The 24294-nt window shown below is 38.5% G+C and overlaps 1 protein-coding gene across 1 annotated transcript; it reads right to left on the bottom strand.

Annotated features, from left to right (window-relative positions):
- Window positions 1-1340: 1340 nt before the first annotated feature.
- Window positions 1341-16288, bottom strand: LOC140229306 (adhesion G protein-coupled receptor B3-like). Its single transcript, XM_072309580.1, has 10 exons — window positions 16207-16288; window positions 15346-15516; window positions 14130-14306; window positions 13487-13561; window positions 11966-12121; window positions 6485-6586; window positions 5599-5793; window positions 4318-4428; window positions 2473-2584; window positions 1341-1606 (listed from the first exon to the last, which is right to left on the bottom strand). The coding sequence occupies exons 2-10, from the start codon at window positions 15512-15514 to the stop codon at window positions 1537-1539; spliced, it is 1167 nt and encodes a 388-aa protein (XP_072165681.1). The 5' UTR covers window positions 15515-15516; window positions 16207-16288; the 3' UTR covers window positions 1341-1536.
- Between the last annotated feature and the right edge of the window lie 8006 nt (window positions 16289-24294).

Here is a 24294-nt window from a genome sequence, read left to right as displayed (position 1 = left end):
ATTTTATATAGGGTTTTGTTGCCATGACAATGCATGGAATTTTTTCTGTACAATGTATATTTACATATGTATTACATTAACATTATTTGCATGCCACAATGTCTTTCTATCATGTAGACACCATTACGACTTGTTAATACACAGAGTTCTTTCTTCCAACCGAGCAAAATTTGTGCGACCATTTCAAAGCACGGTAAAACAAATCTGGAAGAATTATTTGCAGCTTGTCGAGAGCTGCGATGGATAAGACAAGATAAAGATGTTAATACACTTTCTAATTGGAAAAAACATGAGTGGATGATATTCTAGGGCAGTCAGCATGAAAAAGGTGTGTAAAAAACTTTGTAAAAATCGACTGAAAGTTCTCGAGTTTTTCAGGAAGCACACCCTCACTCACACATTAACTGTCCTCATAAATCATAACTACTGGTTGCATGCAATACATTTGTCTCTCCTCATTAAGGTGGAACCTAGCTATCCTCAGACAGCGCAGTGAAACTGGGAAACAGCACCACCTTGAGTGTGAAATTAAATTGGCCTCATGCTGCATATTATCATCATATACACATAGAGCGGTATAATTACGAGTAGATTCACTTCCCGTGACAGTCTATGCGGAATCGATGTATTTTATCACTCCACTCCTGTTGCTAGGCGAGAGAAGAAGACTATGGTTCAGTTCAACTGTGAACGTAGAAGCGAAAGAGCGCATCTATCAACACAGCAGATAATAACTGGGTCTCGGTTCACAGTACGGCTCATAAATTGAAATATATATCTAAATCTATATGTAAATTTAATATATATATATATATATATATATATATATATATATATATATATATATATATATATACATGTATACATATATACTATATATATATATATATATACATATATATATATATATGTACATACATATAATATATATATATATATATATATATATATATATATATATATATATATATATATATATATACATATATATATATATATATATAATAAAGAAATAAACTAGTAATGCGTTATTTCGCCAATAAAGAATGAGTTTATTGTACTCAAATTTTCGGTGGCCTCCACCTTCTTCAGGAGTCTCGACGGGGAGTCTCCTGAAGTGTCTCTTCTTCTTCTCCTGCAGAAGGTGGAGGCCACCGAAAATTGAGTACAATAAACTCATTCTTTATTGGCGAAATAATGCATTACTAGTTTATTTCTTTATTCTTCGTATATTGGAGCCAATACGTGAATTCGCAATGTATATATATATACATACATACATAATAATACTATATATATATATATATATATATATATATATATATATATAATTTCTCATTCAGTCAGGGGGTGAAGGAGATGAGGGAGGTGGGGGTGGGGGAGGGGTGGAAGGGTTGATCAACCCGTTTGCAGTGAAGTCCCGGATGTGACGTAAGTTGGTATCTTGTTCGTCTTGAGAGGACACTCTTTTAATACGCCCTGACTTCACGACAGCTCCCCTGTGGAAGACACGATACTTCCCTCGGTGGATCCCTACTAGGCTCGGAGTGCTCCTTTCTTTCTCTCCTTCGCTCTTTTCCTCTTCTTCTTGCACTTTTGAATCAATCTTGAAAAGGACATACAAGAACCAATTTCCAATTCACGTCTGATAATGACGTCAGCTTGATAATAGCAATAATAATAATAATAATAATAATAATAATAATAATAATAATAATAATAATAATAATAATAATAATAATAATAATAACAATAATAATAATAATAATGATAATAATTATAATGATAATAAAGTGTTGGGGGCCAAAGGGGAGGGGGGTACTATGGAGGTGAACAAAAAACTAAAAGCTTGAATCTGAGACTTTTGTTATTTCTACATGGACGATCAAGGATGTGTAGATGGCATCGTAAATCTGGTCTCTAGGGCACCACAAGGGTTGACGGAAATGTATCGCATCATCACAGAAAAAGCACTTCAGATGAAATAATGAAAACGGTTGCCAAATATGCAGCATTCTTACGAGTTCGACACCAACAAGTCATACACAGTCGACGAATTCGACAGTGCAAAAAAAAGGTCCATAAGTCACACAGCTCATCCCGAGCCATACAGTCAACGAGCTCGACACTAGGCAAATAAGGCTCACGAGACCGACACTGGACAAAAAAGACCTACGAGACAGACACTACGTACATTAAGCCCCGTGATGTTATGTCGGTCTCATGGGTCTTTTTTGCCCGACAACTGCTTAACGTCGAGTTCAGCCATATGAGCCTAGTGTTGAGCTCGTGGACCGTATAGCTCGTGGGCCTTGTTCACTTTAATAGTGTCTAGCTCGACATGTTCGTTGGCTGTACAACTCGCGGTCTGTATGGCTCGTGGGTGTCGAGCTTGTGACGTACAGCACCGTCCCGTTATTAATTTGTGTCACATGATATGAAAGATAATAAGCTTTAACATTAACGACTTACTTATTGCCGAGAAATGCCATCAGTGCCAGGGCGCCCACTGTGCCGATCCCAAAGACACTCGTCTCTCCACCAACTCCAGCTCGCTGATTTGAAGTCTGAAGTGGTTGTACAACTGGAAGAGATGATGTGTACGTAAAATTGATGTAGATTGGTGAGCTTGGAAAGAAATTTGACTCAAAGTTTATAACCCACACTGCACAAGACACTTACGGAAATAACATTTTCGGCAAAGGCCGTAACCATCAACAGTCGGTTGTGAACGATTATCTAAAATGGAAAAAAAAAAACAAACACACACAATAAATTTCGATATTTCTGTGTGAAAAAAAAAAATGTTAGGAAAGGAAAGGATGGATTTATTTGACAATTGCAGAGAAAAACACGTAAGTAAGCAACTAGGTACGGTGACACCATTGGAGAATGCAAAATGATAGATGTGTGAATGTTACTGATTTAGAAAGAAAGATCTTGCATTTTAGGAAGCCCGTTTTTCTCATATTCACAGCAACTGTCCTCGTAAATCATGACATCCTTAGTTATCAATTTTCTCTTCTCACGCACGCAGTCGAATTTCTTCTAAAAGCCGCTAGAAAGAAGCATGACGGAAACAACAACAACGTAGCTATAAAAGGGAACATTGATGACTCATTAGTAACGAGTATGAGAGAATTGCATCGAAAGCTACTCTGTTTCTATCGCGAACGCCACCTCAGTGTTTTTGTTTGTTTGTTTGTTTGTTTATTTTTTGTAATAGGAGACGGCTGTTCGTAAGAATCATAACTTACAATAACAGGCAAAAGGGATTTTAACACCCCCCCCCCGCCATGTCCCAAGCTCGTGCTATTAATTGGGCATACCCGAGGACGTATGCACACGAGTTTGTTTGTTTTTTTTTCTACCATCGCTAATACCCGAAACACTGAATAATCGGTCGTTATTCACGTCAATAAGGGGCAGTATATCTATCATTTGCAACAGCGTTTTTTAGTGCTAGAACATTTTCCTTTTATTGAGGGGGTAGTCACTACTCTCGACGCCAAGAATCCCATAAAAAACAATAACAACCTTTGTTTGCACTGTCTGGGGTACAGAATTCTTATCCCATTGTACACGTGGCGTATTAACCACTGTTTACCTTGTTGTTTACCTCAATCATGATTAATTGTCATCAAAATTATATACACTCTGAGAAGAGCCCTTTTCATGCCGCAGAAAGACGTATTTTTATTACAAGGATGACTTATTTCTCAACATCTGCTCGTTGTGAAAGCCCTTTTAACTACCTTGGCAAATTCAAGTGGCTTTTGGATATATCAAACGCCCCAAAATATCCTTCTTACCCCATTCTTCCTCTTTTTGTTTTAATCCTCACAACATTATGTATATACACGCCCTCTTGCGCCTTTCAGGTAATATCCTTTGCACATGACAAAAGAATACAGTACTTCATCGTCATAACACCTTCACATGATACACTGTAATACAGAAAATTGCTTTACTTTCGTTTGAACTTTGGTTTTCAACCTTCTGAATACAAAAAAAAAGGGGGAGCAAAACTGTGATAAAATTATGATAGAAGAACTTCCATTTCGGTAATATACCTGGCTCAAGGTAGACAGTGCTGGGTGTATACTTCTTGTCCTACAAGATATGCGCGCATGAGAAGGATTCGAATCCAGGATCTTCTAATTAAGAGCTTTCAGATTATAAATCATCTACACCTTCAAGCTCCAATGTCTGCCTCTGTCAGCCACTATATTATCACAGTCAATGAAATGAATGAACTTTCAGCTTGGTGTCAGTGTTCCGGTAAATGTTGTCCTCTTACATCAAGATGTGACCTACCTTGGTCGTACATGGGGTAACGCATCCTGTTGCCATACGGCTGTTGGTAGGGAAAGTTTGCCTGCGGTGGTGGTGGAGGAGGTGGAGCCGCCGGCTGTTGTTGTTGCTGTACTGTAAGAGATTGTCGTGTTAAAAACGAAATGTTAACAGGAAAGCAAAAATGGTTGAAATTCTACGGTCTTATGGACAAGTCATGATATCTTTAAAGTCGTCTGCTTTAGCCCCCCCCCCCCCCGTAGTCATTTTTTTCTTTTTTTTTTTTAGCGTGGAATATCGTACCCATCCTTGTAACGAGCATGAACTGATATTGTGACGTATAACCAGCATGACCAATCATCTGGAGGAGCTAGCGGTAGCCATGACTACAGGAGACAAGAAGTTTTATGTCTCATAGGACGGATAACTCGTGCAATCAATTACCCAACCCATAAACAGCAAATTAAAAAGCACCAATAACAATAACACAACAAAATTTTTAACATTTTGCAAGAACACTAATGATGTTTATTTTCACATATTTTTTCCAGTGTACAAAATAAGTCATAACAACAAAAAACACAAACAAATTTGTCATCTTTGTCTGAAAGAAGGTGGCGATGAATATACATTTCACTCTCATATTAAAGTGGGTTGAGATAAAGTCCAAAAAACAAAGAATGCTTGTTGGTATCCGTGCTTGAAAGACTGATGTTTCGGAGCTTTCACTCGCACCTCTCAGTGTGCTGAAATATTAGGGTGTGGTCATGATGGTAGCCATGCAAAATGATGACATATTTGCTCCTCCGACAATAGTTTCAGTCTTCTTTTCTTCAAGGACTTGGAGAAAAGAAGGGTTAGGCTTGTGATAGGGTGATAGGTTTAGTTTGATGTTACGACTATTATCAGGGTTAAGGTTATGTTTGTCTTTCCTTGCGGATATTCCAAGGGAACAATATTATTGTCGCAGGAGTAAATATCATGGAATTAATGCGAATTACCAAAGCAAGGCAAGAAAATGTGAGATCTGCATATAGGGTTGCGTTTTTATGCAAGATTTTATGGGTTTACAATTCTCCCAGCTAGTATTCTCCGTGTTCAAGTGTTTTTCATTTCTCTCTCTCTCTCTCTCTTTCTCACTGAGATCGATAAATGACAATGAACTGAAATAAAACAAAAGTTCCCCGTCACTAGTCTTGTCAGCCTCCCTGCCCACGCAAAACAATTTGAAGGGCATTTGTAATATTTCCCAGAGGCTAGAGGTATAATCAACAACTTCCGGATAACTTTGCCAACCTTCGTTACCTGGAGCGGGTACGGTGGCCACTTTTGGCGGCGGTGGCGGTGTGGCGACGACCACTCTGACCGGTGCCGCTTGCTGAACGTTGGCTTGGACGCGGGGGACGACAACTGGACGACTCTCTTCTTGAAGCTGCCCGCAGCCGTCCTGCTCGCAGGGAACAGATTGGGATGACTTGCCGGGACAGGCCTCAAGGAAATCTGTCGGGTGTGACGTCACATCACAGGACATGCGAAGGAGAACATTGCCACTTTCACTGCAGATGACATTGTCACTTTAATTCATACTCGTGACTAATGTAGAACCACACACGTTCACACACACGTACACACAATATTGTGCTTGACAAGTTGCAAACGATAATCAGAGGATTACATATTTGTGTATGTCTGTCTGGTCTGATCGGGGAGGTGCTAATCAATCATCCATACTTCGCAGCTAACGCTCATAACAGAGAACATAATGTAATGAATTGAATATTAATTCTTTCTAATTATCGATAACGTCTAGGTCAGACTGATACCCCATAATCACACGTTTAAGTAGAATTAAATCTGGAATTCAATGTATTATTGCGATTACTAAGATAAAACTTATTTGTTCTTCTTTTTCTTTTTAAGCACTACCGTTGATGTCTGAATCATGCTTATGCTGTAGTATATAGATATTGCTTATATTGTACTCTGTATATGCTATTTTGTTAGTGCTGGTGCTGTTGTTTTTAGTTATACCACTATCCCAGCCAATCATACTCCCACAATGGGGAGAGGAGAAAGTTTGGATGTACAGTAAAGACTTGGAATGTTAAAGGAGAGGTTTGTGATATAGGAGATAGGCAAGTTTATGTACATCTCTCTCAGTCTATATAAGTTTCAGTCCGGTCTTACTCACCTGGGTCAGAGATGCCGTAAGGACATTCCCGATATCGGTAACAAAACCTGACCTCCGGCTTGCACCTTGTCCAGTAGGTCCATTCACCCCAAGAAAGAAGACCTGCGGAAAATTGAAGTAATATAACTTGGTTATCAACATATTCATTTGCATGACCGATATCGACTAAAAGAAAAAAAAATACAGGCAAATTGGATTGAAGCCCTCACAGGCAAAACTCAAGAGACCCCCCCCCCCCCCCCTTCGAACCAATACTTAAAGATATAATCCATATCTTACGCACTGTCGCTTCTACAATAGTAAGTCTTACAGGAAAGTAATACAAATCGAAATGGAAGATGAAAGAAAATTCAACGTATTCCCATTTTTTTTTCACATAACAAAAGAACACTAAACTTCTCTCTTTCAGAAGGCAGGGGGACTGATATTACCCTGAACATACGTCAGTAACAAGTCGAAGAAATGTACACAAAAAAAATAAAGTTTGATGAAATTCTCTGTTTATTTTCCTTATATCGTTGTACGCATGTGACACCATACAATATTAAATGGGTTAGTCAAATACCGGTTAATGATTGGCTAAACACAGTCACGTGATGGAGGAACATTGGTTATGTTCGCCCATGGGAGAACATTTTTGTGATGTTCTCCCATGGGATATTTTCACGTAACAAATGACAGAAGGACCCGCGCACAGTGAATTTGGCTCTGCGCGAGCGATCGAGTGCGTTGTGCTGGTGGTTGACTTTGACGTATTTGACTAACCCATACAATATAACAGATGAAGACTTTTGTTGTTGGGTTCGTCTCGGGACTTATAACCTCCCTCAATAGCATTTCAAACCCTTCGGGTGGAACATTCGGTATGTTCCCTCCCCCGCCAGTCATCATCTGTATACTGTAGTAGTCTTCTTAACCAGCAGTGACTGGGCAGATACTTTAAAAAAATCATAACTTTTGAACGGACTGGCCAATTTTCCGCAAACTTTTACTCATGTGTTCTAGTAATATTGTTGCATTCACTCAAACCACATGACGAATGTGGACTTTAACCACAGAGTTACATTCGACTATGGGTTAACCTATTGGGGCAAATGAATAGATGCACATGTCACGAGCTGTGACATGTGCATCTGTTCATTTGCCCCAATAGGTGTCTAACCTATACGAGTCACATTTCCCTCGAGTCACACAGCCAGGAGCTACACAGCTCACGATTCATAATGCCCACGAGCTAGGCACTAGCGAACGAGGCCCACGAGCTCGACATCAAGTAGGCTTTGACCACCAGGTATACTGTTCACGAGCTAGAAACTATGAGACTTATAGTGCTCTATATCCGCTAGACTACTTAGTAGTCTAGCGGATATAGAGCACATATAGGGTGAATCATGCACATTATGGTAAAAGCACTATACTTGGTACACATGTAGACGATGCCAATACAAGTCATTTCTGATATGGAAACCACTCTGATTCTGCCAGTGGCGGCCGTGGGTCATTTTTCAAAATGGCCGCCATGTGATATAGCAATGCTGTGTATTTTGCAAACTATAAGTCCGATTGTCGTGATTCTTGTATCAAAGTATAGGTTTTGAGGGCCAAGGATTCCAATAAAATGATTTTTTAGAGGATAAAACCATGGCAACCTACTTATTAGCGGCCATTTTGAAAAAAAACAAACAAATATGGCTGCCGCTCTACATTATATCTTTAAAACCAATGGATGCATCTTCATGATTCTGGTGCAAAAATATGTTTTTGAGGTTCAATTATTTAAATGGATACATCTTTTCGTGTATACAACCATCACATCTTATGTTTTGGCTGCCATTTTAAAACATGGCCACCGCAATATATACTATACTGTACGTTTTTGAAACTAATTGGGGTCTATGAATATAAACAAGCATTTGTTGATGAATAGAACTAACACATTTCGTTTTCATGTCCATTTTGATAAATATGACTGCCGCACTACATAGAGTATGCACACACAACACACACACACACACATTATATACAGTGTGGCCTAGAATTAACGGAAACGCGAGTTTTCGCACATATTTGCACATTTGCATTGCTTTGATACCAAAATGAATGACATAGAGTTATAGAGAATTTATCTAGAAGAAGAATGACACCAAAATCATCCGATTTGGTTGAGTAGTTTTCATTCTACAGATGTTTTTGTAAAGACGGGTCGAGCGGAAATTTCTTAGCTCATTTCAACAAGTTTCAGCATCGAACAAAAGCCACTGCCTTTGGAGACTAACTAAGAAATGAGGCCGCACATCACAATGTGGAATGCTTACATAGGATTATTGTCGAAAATTGACCTTCAATTGTTGGGTAGTCTCCGTTGCTGAGCTTTGATAAAATAAATTAAGAAATTAATGATCAACAAAAACATGTCCAGAAAGAAAATTACTGAACCAAATTGGACAATTTCGTTTTGGTTTTGAAAAAAAAAATATTCGTTTCCGTTTTCTGAGGGACCACCCTGTGTATAATTATTATATATATATATATAATTTATATACACCCTCACTTGCCATATGCATTGTCCCATTGACAAGAATCGTTCACCTATTATTGGTAAATGAACCTCCTTTGTTGTTGCGGCGTTTAGTTCTTTATTGTTCATTGATTGTTGTTAATTGACCATACCTCTATCACATTCACTATTCAAGTAGGTATTGAACATCACATAAGTACAATTATTGTTGCATACCTGGAATACTAAAGATAATTATGTTGAATATCAAAGATAGAATAAATGGTGAGAATGGAAGATGGAATAGAAGACTCCCCCCCCCCCCCAATTTTGGATGCATAGACAGGAGAGTACAATTAGTGTACTGTCATAGTTTCCAGCCACAAAGACATGATTATTGCAGTCTTATAAGATCTACTGATTTCTAAAGTTTGTTTTCAGTTCTTGTTCATTATTTTATAGGTATGACCTTGTCAAAAATGTTACACAAAATTATAAGGAATCATATGAAGAAATCGAATGAGCTCTGACAATCCAAAACAATTATTGTTCCTGATCATCCATTGATGAGCGGAGTTGAACGTGAATGCATATACTGTATAGATGCAGGTGCTCTTCAGAGAACGCCTTCAGTATTTCTACTGGTGCCGGTAAGTAAGATCGATTTACTGAATATTTTATTCTGCAGTTTTATCTTCCAATAATTATGAACCCAAAAATGTGTATTTCTTTGAGGTTTTCCTTAAATTCATAAATTGGCATAATTTTTCTTGTAGTTTATATTTTGGATGGGCGCTGTTACGTTATAAAATTGTGTTGAAATGCCCACTGTCTATTTACCTGTACAAGTTGCTTTTTAATTATGAAACCTTAATCCTTATTCCACATGAGAATGGCAAATACATCAAATATATATTTGTATAATTTCTTTGGGGTTAGGGTAGGGTGAAATTCAGTTCAAGAGGCTAAAATCATTGATAAAAATTAATGCATAGATAAACCATAACAAGTAATGTCAGAGTAGAACTACACACAGAAACAGATAATTTGATTTTTCCTTGTTCTTGTTCTTTACAAATAATTGTACATCAAAAGGTAAATTCACAACCACAAATCCATTTAAAGAAAATGTTTATCACATTTTTAGAAAAAATGTACACATTCAGTTTTTTTTTTTTTTTTTTTTTTTTTGCTTTACCTCTGTTAAGCACATTTACATAAAATGTTACCTTTTTAAGTAACTGGTAATTGGGTTAATTTGTAGGATAACATGGCTTCAAAAGTAAAGCTCATTTCAACCGAGAAACCAGATACCAGGAAAGAAACAGATAGGACCAAGTGCATCATATGTCAAGATGATGACACAAAAAACCTATCATGTCCAGCTTTTTCTAAAAGAAATGATGTTGGTATAGGATACAAAACTTTGGCAGAAGATCTGATTTCTTTTCATGAGGCCGATTCTTTACCCACTCCGCTGCAAATGACAATTAGATGTAAATCTATAAAGATGTATTGTATAATACCTATTATATTTACTTTATCGTTTGATGTATAAGATTCAGTGTAGTTGTAAGTATAAGAACAGCCTGGTCAATCATGGATTTGGACATACATATAGTGTGTTTACATTTGATGTAAGTGACCCAAGAAATTTTAGAAGTTTTCTCACACTTTAAATAGTGTCATGTTTCCAAAGAAAACAGATGTACTATATTGGTTGGAAACTATGATTTTAATTCTATGGTCCAGGGACCAGAGAAAGCGAGAGTCTATATTTTTAGAAAATGTATAATCTTGATTAATATGTACTTCAGACATGAAATTGTGAAGATCATGTTTTTCATATACACTGTACACACAGAAATCCTATAAAGGAAGTTGAGCATATTTTCCAAAATACTTACAAAGTTAACTATGCCCAGATGTTCCACATTAGAATACTAAAGATGAGTGAACAAGTAATTGTTGACCCCTAAAACAAACGTTTACACCAGAATCAATCCACAATGGGCATCCCGCTTTCATAACACTCGTACGCTGTATAACTGAGGGAGGCCATATTTATTAAATGGCCGCCAAAACAAAGGATGTGATGAACCTATTCACTTTGCTAAAACATTATATTGAAAACCTTCACCCCAAAACTATACTTTTACACTTGAATCGTGATTATATACCTTTTGAGTTCGAAGATATACAATATTCATTATCTGTTGTATGGCAGCCATATTTAATAAAATGGCCGCCAAAATGTAGGATGAAACGATTCATATTCACTTACAGTTGAATTTATTGGAATCCTTGACCCAAAACATATAAGTTGGTACCAGAGTCATGACCCTTTGTCCATACTTTTTAAGGATATGTTACATCTAGCATGGTTGCCATATTTTTTCAAAATGGCCGCCAATGAGTAGGTTGCCATGGTTTTATCCTCTCAAAAATTATTTCATTGAAATCCTTGACCCTCAAAACCTATACTTTGGTACAAGAATCACGACAATCGGACTTATAGTTTCTAAAATACATAGCATTGCTATATCACATGGCGGCCATTTTGAAAAAAAGGGCCGCCACGGCCGCCAAAGGGAGATTGGCATCATGTACATGTGTACCAAGTATGGTGCTTTTACCATTAAGTGCATGATTTTTTCTATATCCGCTGGACTAAAGCAAAAAAGTTCAACAAACTTGCCATTACATCGTGGGCTTAATTTACATAGTGTTGAGCTAGTGGATCATTTTTGTCTAGCGTCGAGCTCATGGACCTTATTTGCCTAGTGTCTAAGTCTTGGGCCTATTCTATTTAGTGTCCAGCACGTGGATCTGTTTTACTTGGTGTCTAGCTCGTGGGCTATATAACTCGTAGGTGTCTAGTTCATGGGATGACTCCAAATGAACAACAACCTTTCCGAGAAGATACCGTATAGGTATATGTAGATATGAACGGAGAATTGGTGGTAACTGCTAGACAATCTTACCTTGCTCCTCATTGCAAAATTTGTCCGTGCAGTCCTCCACCTCCTCGGCACTCCCCTCGCAATTACCGATGCTACTCAGACATATACGGTTTCGTGATCGAAAGCCGACGTCGCACGTAGTGGAACAATCCGACCACGAGTTCCACGCTCCCCAGTCTGCAGAGATACGAATTAATCAATTGATACAACCGGAGTACACACGTCCGCTGATTAAAATGTGACGTAAATTCATATGAGACGTAGGAAATGTGGAAATTCATGCACATTTTACATTCAGCACAGTTTCATGGGAGAACTACTTTTGGTAAAGATGAATCAGGTAGTTGAGCCCACCTCCCTGGATCAAATATGGCGTTGTGGAGACTTTCTGTTGTTGGTAATGACTTATAAGTCTGTATGATACCAGTTACGTAATTTAGGCACTAGGCACTTTGTGCACTCGTTCAACGGCCACAGAAAAAAATAGTCCATGCCCTCATATCGTCTCGACTTGAGTTTATGGTAATGCAAGTCTGTGTCAGCTTTACCACAATCTTAACTTTAACGGTTAAAAAGAAAATACAAAATTTAGTAGCCCGTATTGTTACCCTTACTAGAAGAAATATTCATATACCCTGTTGTACCTTCACTGCATTGGTTACGTGTTGAATCTCGCATTGTAATTGTACATCATTGTTTGTTTGTTGTTGTTTTTTTTTACTACATACATGGATATGCCCCATAATGTTAGTTTGTTGATAGCTTATAATCCTCCAGGTGTTTTAAGATCATCCGACTGTAAATTGCTTGTGGAATCAGTTGCCTCAAGCTATCCGTTACATTTTTACTGTACAGTACTGGTTGAGCTGGGGGTTCAGGTTTATAACATTCCTAAGTGAGATAACGAGAAACCTTTTATGAAATATGAAAGAGCATGTAATTTAAAGAAGGATTTAACGTTTATTTGATGGAAATTGGTTTTCAAATGGCTGAGATATCCAAAAAAAGTGAAAATAATAAAAGGCCACAGGCCACGCTTTTTATTAGGATCTCTTTGTTTCACCTTGTCTTTGGATATTATATAGACCATTTCGAAACCGATTTTCATCAAATAAACTTCTGATACCCCTTAGAATTGCATGCTCTTTGACATCTTTTAGAGTGGTTTCTGCATATCTCGCGAAATGTTAAAAACTAAATCCTCACCTCACCCAGAACTGCACAATCCCTTCTATCCGTTACATTCGTTTAAAACTACATTTCAGTACATCTATATGTTCACTATGTAATTTCTTATTTCCCGTTATTGTTGTTCTATTCTTACTTACTTCCATGTACATACGCTTGTAATGATTTTGTATTTTATGATTCATACTGACGCAGCAATATGTCCAAATTATCGAGAAAGGCACATCGATTTCCCGTGATTGCATGGAGGCACAAATATTGTTCGTTTTATGTAATTGTGCAAATTCACGTAAACCGTGATTACTTATTCCAAATTGATTCGTGGGAACTGCGAGTGACGTCATACATACTTACCCCCCACGGCGCTGTCGGTCTGACTCACGATGGTCCTCGCCAGACTGTTGACGTCAACTCGCAGCCATCGCTGTTCTATACCGAGGACAGAAAGTGATGGCAATGGATCGGATAGCGACAAGAAAGGCAGGGTTGTGATGTCACACGCCAGTCGAAGGAATTGTTAGGAAAAGAGGGGACGATGAGAGAATGAACAAAAATGATTTTAAAAAATGATGACGATGAAGGTGATGGATACTTTGGTGGAAGAAGAAAAACGCAAAAACGACGAAGTAGAAGAAGCGGTGATGGAAGATGAGGAAGAACAAGGAGACGAAGGAACAAAAAAAAAAAAAAGAACACACACACACACACACAGAAAGATGAAAGACGAGGAAGAAACCTTTTTTTTTCGAACATCCAGCACCACCACCGCCAATAACAGCAGCACTAATCTACCTTTAAACTACACTACATAATAAAACCGAATGCAATATATTACAGCAAAGCTTTATTACCCATCTCGTACGTCTCTTTCAAGTGAAAAAGACGAGAACAACCATTTTCCTCTTTCTATTTCGATATCGTTTTGCGGAAAGGAAACGGGTCAATCAACGATGACGACAACGACACCACCAATAGCAAAATAAAAATATATGATTACCCGATGCGGGACAGGACATGATGTTGCAGTCAGCGTAAATGATGAATTTACCCTCGCAAGGGTCACCGAACGCTTCCGGGTCGTCGGTGTCGTAGACGCAGTTCCGGGCTTGGATGAAATGTCCTCCCCCGCAGTTGTACGAACAGTCTGTGACCTTTATCCAGGGTCCCCACTCCCCTTCGGAAGACACCGAAACAAACTTTGCAAACGCAACACAGGCCCATAAGTGAAAAATGATACGAAAAAAAAACCTACCCTTGGATTGTTTCCACTGTCTTCGCTTGGGAGGAAGTAAAAAGTCACCAAATTATTACAGCTCCCATTCCTGTTTCCCCCCAGCAGACTCCAAAAATATCAAGTTTAAGGGGGGAATGAAGGTGAAATATTGAATGCGCATGTTACATGCAAGAAAATGAATAGAATACATCAGTGAAAGTTCTACAAAAATCAGCCGAATAAAAAAAAAAAATAGAAACCCCAAAAAGTATACACTCCTTAGACTTGTTACTGATAGTGATATACTGCTAAGAGTAATGTCTTCCCCCTGCTTTCTGAAAGAGGTTAGTCAAGTGCTTTTCATTATGCTGGAAAAATAACAATATGTTGAATTTTGTTTAATTCCTCAGGGCGTTGTCCATACGTAACGGCACAAAATTTCGTAGTCTTCTCGTTCAGCGATTACGGCACCAAAACTTTTAATATTCAGAACCCTTGAACGGACTGTCCGATTTTCTTCAAAAATGTTCACTGATGTTGCTGAATTCAGTAAATCCACGTGATAATGTTTGAGTTTTATTCTCCTTCAAATAGTGAATACAAAATGCCATTCGCTTCTATGTACAATCGTGATTTCAACGTATGAGCAGTAGGTCTATATCAAGAATTATTATCTGCGATGATAAACAACTCTAATTGTTCTTGATTCACAATCCTGATCTGATGTTTCCCAGAGTTCAACTGACTTGACTAACTGGAAGTATATTTTGGAAGCCCCTCAAATAAAAATGATTAATTAGTGATGATGGTTTGTTGTCAAAAATGCTAAGAAATTAAGATGATTGCATAAATTTCTTTACAGTCACACCAGAAAATGTTGAGACCTGAATGACACACAAGATTCAAACATTGCCATTTGTCATTCACAAATTTCGATGAACACATGGGGTCTGCTGCTGCCTTTGCATTACGGCACACATCGTGGTTGACTCGGAGTTACCGTCAAGTTTGCATATCGGTCCGTTGCACTCCGTGTGTTCCTCGTCGGAGCCAGGCCCGCAGTAGACGGCGTCTTTGTGATCGCAATCTCGCTTCCGCACGCGCCTTCCACCGTAACCACACGACACGGAGCAGGCTCCCCAGGGTTGCCACATGGTCCACGTAGGCATGGCTGGCAAAAGATCAACACGTCCGACATTTTATAAGGCAACGTGGAAAGTAAATAATATAATACTGCTGCATCCCAAGAGTAGTATGAGCATGATACGGATGAATACTTTGATAAGACGAGGGTACGTAAGTGTAGGAAGACTGGCTTTGTGATATTAGTGATGACGATGATGATGATTATGATATACACAACAAAAGCAAAAAAAAGTTCTAATATTGGAGAACTTTACGTCTTTTTCTTTTTCTTTTTCTTCTTCTCATTCTTCTTCTTTCTCTTCCTGTCTGGCACAGTCCGCCGCCGGCGTATTATCGTTCCTTGAATGAATTCTCGGATAGTTGTTTATTCGAGACTATCAGAGTGACTACATAGTAGTATACAGGATAAGGATCTGGGCTTTAAGCACGTCTCTAGTCCTGAGCTCGAAGCAGGCCCAGCAGGCCCATGGCTTACATTCTTCGACACGGTGTTTTACCCACAACGTCTTTCTTCGCTCGGGTGTGATTCTGGATGGTTATACCATTGCAATGTTAGGGCAAATATCCTATGATAACAGAGCACTCTTAAAGAGCACTGGTAAAACACTTTTTTAAGTGATGAGATCACAATTAACCAAAACCAATAGCAGTAATTCAACACGAGTGAAGGGCCGGACTACTTGGGTAGATCGTTTTTCGTTCAATTCATACTTACGGTCGGCACACCTGTCGCCGGTCCACTCTTCGGAGCAGATACACGTGCCCGTCTGCCCAGAGTCCGACTCCTGACACTCCCCGCCATTCAGGCACACTATATCGTCACACACCTGGTCCCGTCTGTTGCAATCACGCCCCTCCTGCTTCGGGTCATCTACAAACAAACAGAAGAAGAAAAACATACTTATACTCCTTTGAAAGACAAACAAATAAACAAACTAAAAAAAATGAATGAACAACACCAAGAAGAAAACGAACAGGAGCAAAAAGAATGACAAGGTTGATACAACAAGAACAAGCACAACGATATTATTGTAGTATCATCATTATTATGGGAAGGTGAAGACGAGAAAGGGGAAACAAGAACATGAAAGATTACACTTGATTCATGTTAGTCACGAATGGTTCTACACTTGAGAATCTTTCTTGATTGTGTTTAGATGCTAATTGTATTTGGAAATATATTATATAGATATATAATTGGAATCACGGGCTGTGCAGGAAGTCTAGCAGAAAAGACGCACAACACTGAGACGCAATGCAGAGAGGATATAGTTGGTGAGTATCACTGTCGTTCATAAGGGGTAAATCGTTGAGCCTTCCAGTCACGGATCGATGCATTTTTAATAATTATCCCCTCTAAAAGAGCAATAAACATCATGAAATCATCTTTCTTTCCATCTCCTTGATCCCACGACAGTCCCCTTTCTTATAAACGGTTTTACTGAGAAAAAAAAAATAAAGACGACAAAAATATAGCAAAAATCGACAAACTGTTCATAATCGATTCAGTCATACCACCCCATCCCTCCATACAGTTGCACGACCACGTTCTCTGCCCGGCGTGAGGGGTGCATCGGCCGTATTGGCCGCACGGGTTGTCGTAGTCCACGCACGCGTCGTAGGGTTTTTCACACCTCGCACCCATCCAACGACGATCGCAGATGCACACGTGGTTATATCCGGCTTTCTCCTTCAAAACGGGAGAAAAGATGCACGGAGGGTGAGAAACAAGATGAAAGTGTTCTTTGCAATGATGCAGAGGACGTTGATAGGAAAAAAAAAACACACACACACGCCTTTACTTCACATCAGATATCAATCTTTCATATTCCTGATGTTGTCTCGTAATAAAATCTAGGCTTGTGACGTCATGAACCGTAGGAAACTATTCCGAACTTGAATCATCTACCCTTTCCTCGTGTTCATTACAATAGTGATGATTATTGTAATGTGTTCAATGTGTACGGTAGCATTGAATAATGATCCTCGGAAGGTTAGTCTCAATGTTATATAGATATAAGCAAAACGATGTGTTTCAATAAAGGCGCATACAGTGTATGCAGTCGCTTTTAATTTTATTTGAACATGCAACAAGCTTGACACTTGCGTAGACTTTGACCATTAATAATTTGACAGACATTGATAAGACAGCTATTCCAATTCCTTCTAACGAACTGTCATCTTTGGCCATGACACAATTTATATGAAATTCGTTGTTACAAGTCATTATTGTAAATGGGTTAGTCAAATACCGGTTAGTGATTGGCTAAACACAGTCACGTGATGGAGGAACATTGGTTATGTTCGCCCATGGGAGAACATTTTTGTAATGTTCTCCCATGGGAAAACATTTTCACGTAACAAATGACAGAAGGACTCGCGTACAGTGTAAATGAATTTGGCTCTGCGCAAGCGATCGAGTGCGTTGTGCGTCAGTGGTTGACGTTGACGTATTTAACGTATTTGACTAACCCATATAAACAGATGATGACTTTTGTTGTCGGGACCATGTACCAAACGTTCCACCCTCAGGGTTTAAAATGCTGTTTCGGGAGGCTATACGTCCCTCGACTTCGTCTCGGGACTTATAACCTCCCTCAATATCATTTCAAACCCTTCGGGTGGAACATTCGGTATATTCCCTCCCCCCTCCGCCAGTCATCATCTAGTAATGTTGCTTACCACACATTCGGCTGTATTTGCTCTGATACACTTATCCCTGCTTGTTCCACAGACATCTACGTCTGAAATAGAAATACACAGTTATTCGTGAGATGGTCATAATCTTATCCAATAAAGAGAGAGAGAGAGAGAGAAACAATAAACAAACACACACCTGCAATGTTGATAGTTTTCATGAGTTCATCTCATATGTACTCTCGACGTGCGTGCTAGCTTAGCATTGTTTTACGCTGACGTAGAGGGCGTAAAGCAAATATGGAATTTAATATGTCATCAACATGATCGAGTCTAGTCCAGATACTGGACGATTTTAATCCTCCGCATTCCCCACACTAACACATGCATACACATGCATGCACCCACACAGTGCGCCCAACCGCTGATTGCGACACTCCACCAATTGGTACTCAGGAGGGGTGATCTTGTTTAATACAGTGTACATACAGACACCATCAACGTACGTCCGTACGTCACTGCATGTCAGTGTATACATAATGCTACGAATACAGTCCAGGAAGTGGACTAGATCGAGTCCAGACGAGAAGCCTTATCTTTTGCTACCAACCGCAGAACGATTTCCACTGTTTGATAATGTTAACGCAAGTCCATCCATGGCTTCGCAATTGGGTACTTCAAAGGCTTTTTGTTAGTGGTTGAATCTCTGAAGAAAACGACTACCAAGACAAGTAAGATACGTATTTTAGGTATTTTAAAACGCTGAAAACAATAAAAATGTCATGTTTTGAAATTGAATTACGCACATGATCGAACGCAGTGTCCTAATTTACGTTGCTCGCTCCGACACATACACACACACACACACAAAAAAATTCTTTGTGTTCGAAACTGAACTATTGTTTTCAACTGCTAATACTGAAACATTAAAAAAAAAACAAATATATATATATATATATATATATATAGACAGAAGTATTGGAACAAGTTCACTCGGTTGACAGCAGGTTCATCCGTATTTTATTGCTACTCGGAGTTTCATGCCACCTTCATTTAGGGGCAACATGCCACTCTTCATAGAAGGATAGAATCACCAAGTGTATATATATATATATATATATATATATATATATATATATATATATATATATATATATATATATATATATATATATAGCCTACAAACGCCCACAGTCTGGGGGAAAACAACTTTCATGATCATTGACAAAAAGTTTTAGATAAAAACCAGAGGTGAACTATATGTTTTCAACTCTCTCTCTCGTCTTTATCATCTCTATGAGATTAAAAAAAAAAAAAAAAACCCACCCAAAATGTAGGCCTCGATGGGTCAAGTAATGAATCAAAGTTTCTCCGATTTTGATGTACTTTTGAATAACATTCTAAATCTTTGAAGACATTTTCCGGTTGTCTTGAGTTAAAAATAAAATGTTAATTACCACATATAGATTTCGCTCATCGTGCTCATGGACCAACATAGGTCTTCCTGTGCCAATGAATCAATTAATATATGCACAAATTTCTAGCACATTCCCATGGACAGGGAATTAATGTGCCATGCAGAGGGTAAATAAAAGAGTATGCCATAATATACGAAATTTTTATGCCAGTGCGAAGATCATCATAATTATCTATTCGAGACTCTCCGAGTGATTTGTAAATCAGGGTCGTTGCCTCGGAAGGGGAATGATTTTTAGTGTTAGGTCAGTGTCTCAATACCAAGTATGATTTCTTGTTCACATACATGATCACTTCATAGCAGTAATCAACAAAGATATCTAAACTTCGTTTACTATCTACACAGATGAAAAAAGAGCCACCAGTTAAGGAATGGTATAGTTTGTGTTGAGATGGAGTTTGAGTCTTCCAATATTTTTTTATGCTAATTTTTTTTTTTCAGATAGTGAGAAACCTTTCATGAAATATGAAAAAGCATATAATTTTAAATGAATTCAAAGTTCATTTCATGGAAATTGGTTTTCAGTTACTGAGATATAAAAAAAAACCCAGTCTTTATAAAGGTGGGACCCACCTTTTATTGGGATCGTTTTGTTTTACTTTGTTTTTGGATATGTCAGCCATTTTAAAACCGATCTTCATCAAATAAACCTTGATTTCCTTTTGGCATTGTAGGCTTCGTAACATATCATGAAGTGGGTTGTGAAGTGAAATTTCGCAAAAAGTTAAATAATAGAAGTTGAATTCTCATCTCAACTAATACTATTATCATCCCTTGAACACAAGAACAGCGTAGTGCCTTGTCACTGATTATGTCGGACGTTTGAATACGTACGGCACGATGTTAGTTCCATCGCCGTATCAAAAGGCATGATACCCGTCGTGTCTTAACCTATTGTCGACACTACACATTTAATTGAAAAATTACCATCGCACTTCTTGGTTCGGGTGTTGTATCTGTATCCCGTATTGCAAATGCAGGTCCAGGACTTGTTGATGTTCTCTCCGGTCTCCTTACACGATGCCATGTTGGGACCCCTGCACGGGTTACTCGTACACGGTTCTAGCCAAAAACAGAGAGCGAGATAGTTAGAATAAAAGAATGATATGCATATAATATATTTCATACATTAATGGACAAAAATATACAACTGTTATTATTCAAATATATTGTAGATTTTTTTTTTGACAAGAAATTCGCACCAAAAAGAAATAAAAAAATGAGAGTTGAAGCATAATATATATCTAAAAATCCCTCAAAAAAGTCCTGCAATTCCAATTCGATATATCATATTTCTCTTAAAACTACATCATTTCATTCAATTAATGTGACATCATAAGAAAGCCTGATTAATTTTCATTACAATGACAACACACTTGTTTACATTATGCATTCCTGGAATGCACAGTACAACTGAGTATGAGAAAAGGTCAAAATAATATAATGTGAAATGTTGCAAAATAGAGCAAACGTGCTATGTCATACAGTGTAATTCCCATTTGCTTTGTCGTTTCAGGGAAAGAATGTGCTTGAAAGGAATGCATTGTGAGATTATCATTAGATTCCAGGCTTCATCCATGAATTAAAAACTGCAGTAGCATCTGCAGATTAAAATTAAACATAAAGGTTGACCAAACAGTCATCTAATGTCTAGGAGATGGGAGTTTTTGAAAGTGCTCTCATTTCAGCATTGCTTATTCTAGTGGCCTTTTTTCATCAAAACTGTACATTATCAATAGCAGAATTGTTGCGACTTTTCACTTTTGATTTGTCCCCATACTCAGCTGTTTTGCACATTCCAAGAACACCCAGTCATAGCAAGTGAGGTGTCATTTTAAAGACAATTAATCAGGCTTTTTTATGATGTCATATTTAATGAAGATAATGCGGGTATAAGAGAAATATGATATATCAAACTTTAATTGCAGAACTTATTTCGAGGAGTTTGTATTATATAATAATGTATATGTAAATAAATATATGTATATATATACACACACATGTATATATATATATATTTCAGACTTACTTGGACAGTTGGCGCGCTTGACACTGGCGTCGTCGACTCGCAGGCAGTTGATGTACGCCATTGCGGCACTCTGAGGAGAAAATTTGAAGATAGAAACGAAAAATAGCGCGCCCCCACAGGACTGACACTTAACTGTCATAACTCACTACGACTTCTGATCAAACGTGTATTGTGGTGTATGTTTGTTTGTGTGTGTGTGTGTCTGTGTGTGTGTGTGTGTGTGTTGTGTTAGTTTGTATGTGGGCATGTGTGTGTGTGTGTGGGGGGGGGGGGAGTGAGTTTGTTTGTTTGTGTGCATACTTTTTCTCCAGGAAGCGTTGAGGTATACGCTAAGAATAGCTATAGCATAGCCGCCACTGATCTATAGTATCTCCATTCCTTCAGAACTCATTATGCCTCTACTATCGTTGTGTGCTTTCTCTTGACTTCTCGGAGATCTTTTCGTCTTTGCCTTTTCTCCGTCACAATGTATTTATTCTCGTTTTTGGTTTTCAACAAATTTGCATTTTCAAAGCATTTGCTTCCAACATTACAGTCTCACTGAAAGGTGGTGTAAAATGGTCAATTTGGCATCATGCCTGTAAGTAAGGGGGTATCTCACTGAGCGGCGAACGTTTGCGAACGTAGCGAATTTGGGAATTCGCCAGGGTTCGTAAACGGTTGCAAAAGGTTCGTTAACATTCGCAAGAAATTCGCAAACGGTTTTTATTGTCGCAAACAGTTTTTCTTGTCGCAAAGAAATTTTGAACATGTTCAAAATTTCTTTGCGAACCTTTGCGAATTTGTATTTTCGCTAACAGTTGCAAACATTCGCAAACATTCGCAAAACACTCGCAAGAATTCGCAAACGGTCGTAATACGGGGTCGCTAACATTTTTATATGATTCGCCACTGCTAGCGAACAAGTAACAACATGGTTCCTATATAAAAGCTTCTGAAACAGACAAGGTTCCACTCTAAGAAAGTTCTTGAAGCTCTTGACATCTCCATCATGACTGTAATTGCTTTAAAAGCTTTTCATATTGACTAAAGTCTGTCCTCTGCAACAAGCACTCTCTGACTCTCTTTCTTTTCTTCTTCCTTTCTTGTTTTTCTTTATTTTATTTCTCTTATGCTGCACAATTTAGCTGTAGCAGCAGCCTGACAAGGCAGCTCTTCAAGGATAGCAACACTTTGAGCCTCTTCTTGGCAGAAATTTATTTCCATATCCTGGAAATCCATCTTGAACGGTTGTCACAAGAGATCTGAATTCAGTGGAAGGTTTTATGTCGTTTTATGGGTCTTACTATACACAATCGCCTGGTACTTTTCTAGGTCCAAGAACATTCGCAAAATTGTCGCAAAGGATTTGCAAACAGTTGCTAATATTTGCAAAACTGTCGCTAACATTTGCAAAATTGTTGCTAACATTTGCTAACATTCGCTAATAGTCGCCACCTGTGTTCGCAAACACTTTCGCAAACATTCGCTAAAGTGTTGCTAATTGTCGCTAAACATCGCTAAAAGTCGCTAACTGTCGCTAATTGCAGAAGCGAACTCTGATTTTTCGTCAGAAAAGTTGGCGAATCTAAAATTCGCTACGTTCGCAAACGTTCGCCGCTCAGTGAGATACCAGCTTAAAGGATCACAGGGCGGTGAGTTGGCTCAGTCGGTAGCGCGTCTACCTCACGATCACGCGGCCCGGGTTCGAACCCGGGTCTGGACTGAGCAATGTTGTATGTAAGCATACACTGCAAAAAGTCCGGTGTTAAATAGTGAACACCGAGCTGGTGTTAAATTTTCGGTGCTCATTTATGGTGTTAAATTAACACCCCGGGTGTCATTTCCAAATTTTAAACTGTTTTTTTAAGAGTTTCTTAGTAACTGCACTTCTTGTTGATTTTTAATTTAAACAAGACGATCAGGAATTTTACATTAAAATACTAAATTTTTGAAAAAATGTGAAAATAAATTTACACCAAAGTAACACCAGCTGGTGTGGTCCCGTATTGAAGCTGGACGGGTGTTAAACCATTGATATTAACACCAACAAATATCAAATCAACACCATGTGGTGTCATTTTTTAATTAACACCAGTAAAGTGTCAAAATAACACCAGGTACAGTGTCAAATTAACACCACGAAGTGTCAGGTGAACACTTTTCAACACCATCACAGTGCATTTTTAACACCGGTGGGTGTGGTCCTTTATTGAAGTTTGATCGGTGTTAGATTTAACACCCGTGGTGTTAAATCTAACACCCATGTTTTTACAGTGTACCGTCCCCTCTAGCAAGAGGCAAAACACTCTGTCCCTCGGATAGGACATAAAATTGAGGTCCCGTGTATGAGAGAGTAACAACTCATGCACGTAAAAGATCCCGCTTCATTCATCCATCGCAAAGAGCAGGGTGTTTAACCCGGAGAAGTGGTCCCACCTCACATCCAACTGGACCCCATGGAAGACCAGCTTAACGTAGCTGAATATGGGATATCCAGCCATCTTCTCAGATGGAAATGAACAAACAAACAAACAAAGGATCACCGTCTGAACGTAAACTACTGTGTGTACTCACAGCAAACTCATAGGTAAAGCCATCTCTCACGTGGCCTTTGTGAGTTTCATACACCTCTTCCCAATCGCAGTATTTCCTGAAGCGTTTCCTGCCCAGAGGCCCTT

Source organism: Diadema setosum, chromosome 5 (genome assembly GCF_964275005.1).
Source record: "Diadema setosum chromosome 5, eeDiaSeto1, whole genome shotgun sequence".
Lineage (NCBI taxonomy): Eukaryota > Metazoa > Echinodermata > Echinoidea > Diadematoida > Diadematidae > Diadema > Diadema setosum.
This window is presented reverse-complemented; position numbering and strand designations above follow the sequence as displayed.